The 12,028-nt window shown below is 33.5% G+C and overlaps 1 protein-coding gene across 3 annotated transcripts in view; it reads left to right on the top strand.

Annotated features, from left to right (window-relative positions):
* Positions 1-11,161, top strand: part of LOC108733656 (protein bric-a-brac 1-like) — a 630,997-nt gene extending 619,836 nt beyond the window's left edge. For 2 of the 3 annotated variants that reach the window (XM_025979188.1, XM_018464907.2), the window contains 3 exons: positions 9,141-9,407; positions 9,808-9,953; positions 10,048-11,161. In XM_025979188.1, coding sequence (XP_025834973.1) covers positions 9,141-9,407; positions 9,808-9,953; positions 10,048-10,827 — 1,193 coding nt within the window. In that variant the 3' untranslated portion in view covers positions 10,828-11,161. The remainder of the gene's footprint in view (positions 1-9,140; positions 9,408-9,807; positions 9,954-10,047) is intronic. The other variant, XM_025979189.1, reaches the window with a different exon arrangement.
* The last annotated feature ends 867 nt before the right edge of the window (positions 11,162-12,028 follow it).

Here is a 12,028-nt window from a genome sequence, read left to right as displayed (position 1 = left end):
CTAAACGTTATTATTTCGTGCTTTTCCTAAATTTTGAAGGTGAAACATCTCTTTATTATTTTTTTCAGTTCACGTTTAGTACAGACGGTTTGATGCTTTCCATTGGTATCTCGGAAAAATTAAAGATAGCAGCAAAACTTAAATTGGGTTCAAGTTCATTGCTGTTGCCAAATAATATGATATCAAGAAGTTAAATAAATTCTCATTTATTTTCACAATTTGAAAAAAATAATAGTACATTTCTTGATAAATGATTTTTATTTTTATATTTTTTGCTTTACTATTGTTGCCCTATAAGATATCATTTTTAGATTTTCAATTTTATGTTTCTTTATGTTTCGTTTTTGTTTTATCATCATCATTCTGGGTATCTACGATAATTGTAATTAAACTGAAATATCCAAACCCAGGCAGTGTATAGCTATCCAGTGAGTATTCGTTGCAACTGAATTAGTTAGAATACATAGGATTAGTAGATTTAGAAAAAGCTTTTAACAATGTTAAATGGGACAAGATGTACTTAACAATATAGGGATAAGTTACAAAGAACAGTTATAGAGCTGGAGCTGCCACGTAGAGAAGTAAATATTAGGAAGGGAATTATATTAGAGAGATATTAGACAGGGATGCACACTGTCATCCCTACTTTTTAATATATACATCGAAGACGGTATCAACATCATTAAAGACAGTACAACTGCAGGGATAGATATACAGGGACAAAAGATTAGTATCTATGCTTACATTTGCAGATGATACAGCAGTATTAACATCTAGCAAGGAGGACCTAGAGATAGCTTTAAATAAAATGGAAGCGGTATTGACAAAACAGTATTGTATGAAAATAAATAAAAGTTAAACAAAAATACAGGTATGCAAGGGAAGAGAAAGTAGGGAAAGAGCGAATATAAAGATAGGAAACGAAAAATTAGAAGAAGTGGCTGATTTTAGGTACTTATGAAGTCATATAAGGAGTAGTAGGGATATAAAGCAAAGGATAGCGCAGGGTCGAGTCGCCTTCAAAAGAAGTCACTTCTGTGCTCACGAACGATTAATTTAGAAATTTGGAAACGATTGTTAAAGATTTTTAGAGCGCGACGTTGTACGGGTGTGAAACATGGACAGTAGGCGCGGCGAAAAGAATTGGTTAGTAGCATTCGAAATGTGGTGTTAGCGGCGAATGGTGAGGATACCATAGATAGAAAAGGTTAGAAATGAAGAAGTATTGGAAGGAATTGGAGAACGAAGGAATCTATGGAAATCAATAAAAAATAGGCGAGATAGGTTGGTAGGACACCTTCTCAGGCATGAAGGACTAGTCAGAGACATATTAGTGGCAGAAACGGGAGTTAGGAGTAGAGGTAGACCTAGATTAGATTACTGTTCACAAATAACTAAGGATGTGGGATACTCTAGTTTTAAGGAAATGCGAAGATAAGCTCAGGATATAAAGAAGTGGAGGTACGTGTCCCACCAGACTTAGGATTGATCTTACAATAATGATGGTGTTCACCAAATTAAGAACTTAACATAAAAGGAAATCAATAAAAAATAGGCGAGATAGGTTGGTAGGACACCTTCTCAGGCATGAAGGGCTAGTCAGAGACATATTAGTGGCAGAAACGGGAGTTAGGAGTAGAGGTAGACCTAGATTAGATTACTGTTCACAAATAACTAAGGATGTGGGATACTCTAGTTTTAGGGAAATGCGAAGATAAGCTCAGGATATAAAGAAGTGGAGGTACGTGTCCCACCAGACTTAGGATTGATCTTACAATAATGATGGTGTTCACCAAATTAAGAACTTAACATAAAAGGAAAAAATACCTACAAAGAAATGTGTAGGTAATTATTTCTATGTTGAAATGGTAAAAACAAAATAATGTAATGAAGATGTGATATAATTTTATCTAAATCGGTTGAGTAGTTATCAGTTATTATAATCTACTGGTTAAAAAAAATATTTTTGAGAAAAATTTTGTTTACATGTGAAAAAGCCCGGATAATTATCATATGTGGATATACAATGTACATTTATTTATTGTATTGGAGCCACGGTGTTGTAAAACAGTCGCAGTGGACAATTAAACTGAATGAGAATCTGTTTGACTAATGTGGCAATTTAGTTCCGTTTAATCTCAAGTTTTGTTGTATCTTTTACCGTTTTTGAGATGTCAATAGTGAGCATGAAAAGAGTTACCTGAATAAGGAATAAAGATGATGGATTTTACTGAAATTCAATTTACTGATGGAATTAACAGTTCTAAACAAAAATCTGCGAGAATGTTTTTAAAAAAGTAAATAAAAATTAAAGTAGGTGTAGAAAAACAAAAAACGAGTCGTTATTGCTCAATTTCACCATGATCTGCTTACCACCACTATCAATAGTCTCTCCTTAATCTGTGGTATTTTCAACGGATTTGTCCATCTTGGTCAGACTTTGATGATCTTGATCTTATTATTTGATTTTCATATTGTTAGAATGTTTAGCTTACATACATATTCTACATTCAAATTGTTGAATCATTGAAGATGCAGTGCAGATCTCAAAATTTATAACGACAAAATGATAAGTTGTTACATAGTGACAAAATCGTTATATTTCATGAATCACCAGTTATCGCAGCAGAAGGAATATCCATTATCTATTTACAGGGGAAATTTATGACGTTTTTGTAACGTAACTAGATGCTCTAGCCACATTTGTTTTCATTTGGGGTGATGGTAAGCAGATCATCGTGAGAAATTTGATCACGAATTAATCGTTTTTTAATTTTCCATAACTTTTTTTTAATTTCCTTAAAAAAATAATTAAAGATGTTTGTTTCTAATTGTTAATTCTATCAGTTAACTGAATTTCAGTAAAATCTATTAGCTTTTTTCTTTTTTTTCGTAACTTTTGTGACAGTACGTAACGATCAAAGGAGAATCATTCTCTATTTTAATTTCATTTTTTTATTGTTGTTTTTTTTATTAAACGTAGTTAAATTTGCATGATTTGTTTTATAAATATTTTGCGTTGCAACGTTGTAATTGTGGCGAATATTATTGAGATTCCGTACCCATAAAGGAATGAATAAGTGAGCTGGTTTTTTATAAGATCACTCATGTGTCGCCCGTTTCTTAAAAATTATGCGAAACATCAAAACCTATAGCATATTTCTAGATTAGGAGGTGGTGGCATTTTTTCGTTTCGTCGATTTCGCATACCATTACTTTTTGAAGATTGACAGTGTATCCGAAAATAACAATGATAACGAGTTTTTTGGCCGAGGTATTAGGTGTGACTAAAACTTCAATTCTCATCGGCACGCAGGATGAAAAAATATAAATCCATATAAAGTTCATATAACTCTTCCAGCTGTTTGTATCGCAGCATGAAACTCGACATGCTTCCGATCAATAGGACTTTTGAACTGAAACTTCTTTATCGATGGTAAGAAGGAAATTTACTAGGGTATACAACCGAAAAGTGTAATGTTAGGATGAGTCATAGCATCACGCGTCACGCGTCACGTATGACCTCTGGTGGATATGTCCAAAAGGAGTCATTTGTCACCGGCTTCAGAAGCTGGCCTGTTAGTAGCAACCGATAATCAAAAAATTGCCATTTCGACAAATTGTCAAGAGATTGCGCCGACAGTGCATATGTTTGTTTTAATTTGTAATTCCTCTGTAGGTTTTTATGGAGCAGGCGTAAAAGTTTTTAACAAAACCAAACCAGTATTTCGTATTAGTCCGCTCAAAATAAATTTGTATTTTTCTGGCGTTTAGTAATTAGTTAACGTAAAAGTTTAAACCAATTTTTTGACGTGACAACGTCTTATAATTCGATGGAGCCGGCTGGACGCACGAAAAAACATGACTCATGCGGCGTTACCTCGCTCTTAGGCGTTCCATTTAAGGCTTGAAGTGCAAGCGAGAGCGCGGAACGAGCGACAAAGAGGCACAATCGGCCTCCGCGTTCGGCAGCGTTCGACATCTGTCTCTCTCCTACTTGAGTGAGCGATGCGTCCCCGTGGACAGCTGCTATACAATAATACATTTCCATTTACCTCCTTCTCTATATCCATACAAAATGTCTATCAAACAAATAAAATTAAAATTTTCTTTTGAAAAATGAAACCATTCCATCAGTATTTTCTTATGACGTTGTCACGTTCAACTATCGTCAGTAAACCGACTTTACAGACAACCGATTTTTTTAATACTACTGTAATATACAATCTAAAGAAGTTTCACTTCTTACGCGTGTACACTAATCCTTCATCCCTTTTTTAACTATGGTTTGTTAAAAGGGCAAGCAATATAGGTAATGTTGCGGAAAACACAAGAGCTTTTCACAAATGAAAATACAATTTCCATTAGGAAATGCATGCGTGCATTGATCAAAAACTGTCGTTTGTTTGATATCTTGGGATACATTATCAACCTTCAAAAAGGTATTCTGTGTAGAATCAGAGACCATAACATACTACCACCTTCTGTTCTAATAGTAATACATCTTATTAATATCCGGATTGTACATATCATTCAGAAAGGGTATTAAGTTATTAAAAAATATTCATAACTTCAAAAAATGTCTTTAAAAAGAAACTTCTGAAAATATGTGAAAATATCTGTAGAACTTGTAAAAAAGGAAATAAACCTATTTACGATTATAAAAAATTAACAAAAATCGTAGGTCTTGTAGATTTTTAGAATTAATTTCACAAACTCCTAATTGTATTTGCCGTTGAAAGCGACACAAAATATGGTCCTGACTTGATTTATTTTTTCACAAATTTAACAAATTTTTTTAAGTCAAAATGTCACGATTCCAACGTTGCATATAATTTTGGTTTTGCTTGTCCACAGAGTGTTTTTTGTCTGTTTTGTTAATTTTCGTTTTAGAGATTTGTTTTTGGAACGAAGTTCCTTATAGCACGTTGCGGCGGCAAGGAGTTTACTGGCAAAAACCAGCGTTCCTACATGAATTTCTTTTTATTCCTTAGTTTTTTCCTGAAATTTTGTTATATTTTCTCGTAGATTCTTTTGGCGGAAAAAGGATGCTTAATTAAAAAAAATCATTTGGCACAAAAAAAGAAAATCTGTTTTTTCTTTATTTATTCACAAGTATCTAAGGAAATTTTCAACGTGCAACTATCCTTTAAACAACAAATTTTCATTTGGCATAAAAATTAAATTGTACTATAAATTTATAGTCCCCCTTTTGATAAGCTAATTACCTACATGTGGCAACGCTGGTCAAAAAATAAACGTGTCAGTAGACATCTCTCTTCCTTTTACTTACTGCTTGCAGAGAAATAAAGAGAGAATGCGAGAGAGCTGACAAACAGATTCGATTAGTCTGTCATCGGGTGAATATTATGTTACAGTTAAAACTCGTTTTTAGATAGAACGCGTTTTTCCTAGTCAGAACTAGTTGTCTTTGTAAAACTAGAAATACCTAGTCAGAACTACAATTTTCCACTGATATTTTTGATTTTCAGATAAAACTAGTTGTCACTCTGACCTTTAGTTGAAACTAACACTAGAGAAACTAATTTAGAATTGAAAACAAGATATAGTAATAGATACAGTCATGTTTTAGGAAACATCGACATAAAGTAGTTTGCAAGGTAACAATATCAATTAAATAATCAAACAAGTCAACAGAACACAACCATAAAATTTAAAAAAGGAACATTATTGAGGAATATTTTTATGATGAACTTTAACTTCAGTCGGAACAGTTTTAACTGACTCGCTTCGGAAAAACGCGTTTTGTCTAGTAAGAACTATTAACTGATATTAAATATTGAGCATTGGTTAATTCTAGTTGTAACAAAGGCATTTAGTAAAAACTAGGGAAAACGCGTTTTATCTAAAAACTGGTTTTAACAGTAACAAATATATCGAATAGGAGTTACAGTAAAAGTTCCTTATTCACGGTTTCCTTATTCGCGTTTACATTATTCACGGGCGAAAAAATTGCAACCCAGTTCCTGTATTCACGGTTAAAAATTTCATTATTCGCGGTTGCAATCGGTAAACAGAAAAGGATTCGGTGTCATTTATTAATGGGATTGACCGCAATAGATCGCTCGTGTCTAGTGTGAATTTTTCCGAAAAGAGGGTTTCTATTCTAAACATTGTAATTTAACGCTGCGAGATAAATATCTATTTTTTTGTATGGTAACAGACAAAGGTTCACACTAACTAGGTACCTTTTTGGTTTTCAATAATATGGTCATTAAAAGCTCTTAGAAGAGCTTGAAATTGATGCTTCTTGTAGGACACATATTTTCAATAGAAACTAAAAAATTAAAAAATGGCATTCGACAAGCTTTAGAACAAAGCTTTATCTATCTTACCACAAAATTTCAAACCTCTGTTCTAAATATTAACTTCATGATATCTAGAACCGATAAGCATGTTTTTGCTCTTTGGCGCGTGTACCACTGAATTCCCTTAAGGTATCGGCAAGTTTTGGGTAGAAAAGGATTCGGTGTTATTTTTCAACGTATCAGCATCTTTTCAGTACATACTATTGGGTCGTGCCGAGGCGACTTTTATAAAAGATGTAACCGAGTTTTCAAAATTCAAAACAAGAAAAAATCACTAAATTTTTTAAACTCTTGCCTAAAGCTGATGATAACGATTAATTTTAATTGTGAATTTATCAATTCATTGATTTTATTTTGGTACATATTGGTTTTATTTTGGAACCTTAGAACGTATCCCTTATGATTCCATACTAATTACCATCCCATATCCACGGTTTCTGTATTCGCGGCATATTTATGGAACGTATACCCCGCGAATAAAGAGCTTTTACTGTATTTTAAAAATCTTCGGAAGCTAACCTGCTAGTATCAATAGACAGTTTTAAAATTGAATTTCGAAATATGACCGGATGGCGCTTACGGATTGCATATGTTAAATGTTTATCAGTTTTTTTTTTAAAAAATACCTTAACCAAAATTTATAAATAATATATATTTGTGGAAAAGCGTAAGAAACTTCGTTCCATTTGGGTGTCCCAGGACCCTACACAACAGCATGTTTGCCATTTGGTCGATTTTTGATCTCTTGATTTGTCGTTTTTCCGACCAGATTTTCCAAACATACTAAAACTAAAAACTCCCACGTGGACCCAGGACCAATTGAAAGAGGCAATAGAAGCGGTTGTCACGCAAAAAATGCGATTCACGCAGGCTTCCGCACGTTACGGTATTCCCAAAGGCACGCTCTACGACAACATTTTAGGTAAATCGAAACGTATGGCGGTGCTAGAAGAGGCTGGTTTAAATTCGTCCGAAGAAGCGGCAGTTTTGGAATTTTGCTGTGACGTGTCGGTTTCACCTTATAATAGACGAACAAAAAAATCATTACATTCAATTTTAAATTACGTAGAAAAAATAAGGAGGGCACGCGACCCCGAGTTCATGTTCACCGGCCTCTCAGGGTTTCGATGGTGGTGGGCTTTTTGTAAAAAGCACAGTATAGTAAGTTTATACTATGAAAATTCGTTAAACAGTACGATCGGATGATTAAGTTATTTTTTTTGTTTAAAGAAAACTTTTTTATTGGAACAATTTTCTTATTTAATTTATCTGTATATCATGTTCTCACATCAAAATTCCATAATTGTGACCAAAAATTTTATTTAGTTATGTAATATTTTCAGTATTAAAGTACGTAGATAGAAAGTAAAACAACATTAAATTCATGTAAACATTTATTACATAAATTAAAAATATTCTGCAATCATTGGGTATAGTACATTACGTATCGAGGGAAGAAATAGGGTTGTCTCAGACTGCATGTGAATAATATAACCCTGTTTCTTCCCGAGGTACGTATACTATTTTTTGTCATGTTCGTGCGAAAATCTCGTCATTAAATTGATATTTGGTGAAATAAGAGTAAATGATTTAGAGGTTAGAAAGACATTGTCATTGAACAACTGATATAAACTTGAGCGCATGCGCTCAAAAGACTAATTTCATTTCCTTCCGACTAAAACACGGCTGAAAAGAGGCCATTTCTTCCCTATTTCATAGCATGCAAAACGAGCTTTCCGCGCTAACATGACAAAAAATAATTTTCTTTTAATGAATTAATTTCAAGCTATCAGGTAAATTAAGTTCATTGTTTTGTGTAAATTTTATAAGTTGTAAGGTGCTGCTGTATAATGATAATCCTGTTCATTATTATTTGTGTAACGTTTTATTTTCTGATTTTGTTTAATTAAAAGTACATAGGATTGACATTCAATTAAAAACAGGATAAAGGTTATGTCTTTTTATGGTACAAAATTATGTTTTCTTTTATGTTAAACAGATAATAAATTGCAATAAATATGTATATATTCTCATTAAATACTTAGGTGCTTAAACGTTTCATTTGAAAGCATTCCAATTATTTAGTTTTTGCTTTCTTTAATGTCGGAGTGTTGTGTTAAAATACTTTAGTATTTTTTTTGTTTACTTCGCTGATTTGAAGTTGGCGCTATAAACTTGCTTCATTGCCAAATATTATATTTTTGTTAGGGCAGAGACGAATGCGTTTTAATTAATTACTTTTTGTTTTGTATAGAACTGATTTCACGATATTATTAAAGGGTATTTTTAATTTATAACCATTTGAATAAAACTTTGTTGTGTTCGTTATAAATAAAAATAATACATATCTTTTGTACATTGTTTGTATTTATAAAATTTAATTATTTTTATTAATTGCAATTTAGTGACTGATAATTCAATACAGTTACATTATGAAATAGACTCAAAAAATTGAATTGTTTTATTGTTCCCTTGCCCACCGTCTCCTTCGTCCTTTGTGAAATATTTATTTTTATTAACCTTACTTTGCCTTTATTTAATTTATGTTTCAGATGCATTGAAGAGGTCTAGTGTAAGTTTTATACTTTTTATATAAATATGTATTATTAAGAACTATTTATTTACTTTACTACTTTTATTACAATATTTACAGCCGTCATTGAAATGATAATCCAATTTGGGTAGAAAGGATTTCAAAAAAATATTTTCGTCCTTTTCCCTGATGAATTGTATTATAAAAATTTGTTTCTCTTTACATCCAATGTGAGAAGTTCCAATCATCATTTCTATTAATTTTGTTATTTTTTCCAGCAGACAGCTACCAATATCAACTGCAGTCCATGTGGCAAAAATGTTGGAACACGAATCAAAGTCTGGTGCATAATTTACGATTCAGAGAACGTGGTCCACTGAAATCGTGGAGACCGGAAACGATGGCCGAAGCCATTTTTTCCGTTCTCAAGGAAGGACTTTCGCTGTCCCAAGCCGCCAGAAAATACGACATACCCTATCCGACATTCGTTCTATACGCCAACAGAGTACACAACATGTTAGGACCATCTGCTGACGGTGGATCAGGTAAATAGATATTAGTGCATATACATATTAACCATAATAGAACGTAAATTATAGTCACTGCCTTGAATTCCCCTTTAAAATAGTATGTTAGATCATCGTAATCACCATCAAGTTAAATTTACTAAGTACGAAGTAAAAGAGGAAATGAAAGGTAATACGATATTGGAAGGTCTACAACGAATTATTTAAATCGTTCTGACTTCTGGCGCAGGATGTTACACACATAGTATTATTTATATAATTGGGCTAAATAACTGGCAATAGGGGCATTTGTACACAATCTGGCCTTAACAGATACATAAAAATAATAGTTAATAATAATTGAACAGACTGCATTTTTCTGTATGAATTTGATAGAATATTTTTTATTTCTAATGGTTTTTTATTTCTTTATGGTCAGATTTGAGGCCCAAGGGCAGAGGAAGGCCGCAACGTATTCTTCTCGGTGTTTGGCCTGATGAACACATAAAAGGGGTCATCAGGGCAGTTGTCTTTCGTGATTCTCATCACATAAAGGAAGATCCAATTGGATATCCACGTATTCACGTAAGTAATTTTTTGATGCAGCCATTATTTGTCAAGTAATTAATGAGAAAAAATGAACGAATACAGAATGTAATATCAATTTTTTTTTAATTAGGATGGGGTGGGAATACCGGCCAGTTATCCTAATAACACATGCAACAATGGTTCAGATCCTACGGTTTCTCCTGGCGCTGCAGCTGCGGCAGCCGTTGCGGCGGTTGCCCAAGGTCTTCGACAACAAATGTGCAACATGATGGCAGCCGCACAGCAACAACAACAACAACAGCAGCAGCAACAGCAGCAGCAACAACAGCAACAACAACAGCAGTCACAACAACAACAGCAAAATTGCGTTCATGATAGTCTCGTTAACTCTCTGACATTAGCGGCTCATTGTACGGCCTCTCCGCTTCCCATGCCCACAACAGCACTTTCGAGTAACGGTGCAACACCCACATTGAGTCTAGGCGGACATCGAATGACAAGTCCAGCCAGTGTACAAGACTTGCGAATAAGTCCTACAGGATCAGCCATGGAAAGTCCTTTGTCGTCACCATTGGGACTTACTATATCGAATGCTATGGTACCGCCTTCCTCTCAGCAACAACAGCCACCAACCCCAACGGCAATGAGTTTGGCACCAGGTGGTAATGACGTAACAGGTATTGGCGTTTCGGGGATGACTTACAAACCGTCCGCGAGACCATTCGCCTCACCGCGCCCTGAGACCCTTTTCCAAGAAGACATCGATGAGTTAGTGAAACCGATGCACACTGCAACTACTACTTCTCCTCATCATCTTCATCACCACCATCCCCATCATCACCTACCCAAAGATTCGATGACGACGACGCCCATTAAAATTGAACCGTTGACAGAGTGCCGGGGCGAATGAACACGAACAGTGCTTCAGTGCAATGTGATACGTTATTTTTGAAATTAATGATTAAGTAATTAATAATCTTTTGGTTTATTTAAAAAAGGAATAAGAAACAAAATTGCTCTACCACTATTCCTACTATTACTACTACTACAACTACCATTTGTTGTTGCCGTCGTTGTGTTACGATTATTACCATTACGGACTTCTTTTGTAAAAGTTAAACTTTCTCGAGAAATTATCCCTTTATTAATTCTATCAACCGCTTAAAAAAAATACTAACGAGCTCTTGAGAGGGTTTGATGGTGTCCAAATGTAAACCAAAAAAGTCGACGTATCTTACCGAAAATGTCTTTACTAAATNTCAAATGTACATACGTTTGTACTATATTTATAAAGAAGCTAGCACTTACGTTAATTACATAAAAATAAAACAGGCAATAAACATTTTATCCATAAAAGGTACTCAACCCATTTAATATAAGGTCATTTGTTTTTGTAAAAATTTCTGTATAGTTTGTGTGCTTGTGTCATTGAAATTAGACTTTCATCAGTAGGTATCTAGTATTATTTGACATCATATCTACTTATGCTTCATATGATTAATATTAGGTATGTGTATTCTAGGTACTTGCTCTTGTTGGTACATTTTTCTCGTATGTACTTCATATCATATGTGTTAAATTAGAATATACAGATATGTGTGACATTCCATTCTATTTTCCTTTAATCTTATGTATTTTATCAGTATACAGAGTCATTAGAACCAGGGAAATAGTCGATTAAGGGTATTTAAAATTTCCGGTTTTACAGGCTATTGTTTATTAACTTTTTTCGTCTGTATGCATCACAATCACGTTCACAGTTGTAATAGAAAGCCTATCTCTTAAAAAAAGTTTAAAGGAAACAGTTGCTACAATAGGTATTGCTGTTTTCTATTACAATATTAATCATGTAATTTTCTGCTACAACGTAAATCAGTAAGAGAATAAATAAATACGAAAGTTACAAAAATGTGGGGAAATAATTGTTATTTTTAAATTTGTGATTAATTTTGCTTATTATGTAATTCCTGTAAACGAGGATGCTTTGGGGGTTGTAGGTCTACAAATTTTGCCAGGATTAAAATACCCTAAAGTTGAGATTCTAAATATATGAACGTGGAAATTTCTGTTTTTTTTTCACTATTTATTATAATAGGGAGGGAGGACAAAAT

This window comes from Agrilus planipennis, unplaced genomic scaffold (assembly GCF_000699045.2).
Source record: "Agrilus planipennis isolate EAB-ADULT unplaced genomic scaffold, Apla_2.0 scaffold32, whole genome shotgun sequence".
Lineage (NCBI taxonomy): Eukaryota > Metazoa > Arthropoda > Insecta > Coleoptera > Buprestidae > Agrilus > Agrilus planipennis.
The sequence above is the reverse complement of the archived record's forward strand: the minus strand, read 5'-3'. Positions and strand labels throughout refer to the sequence as shown.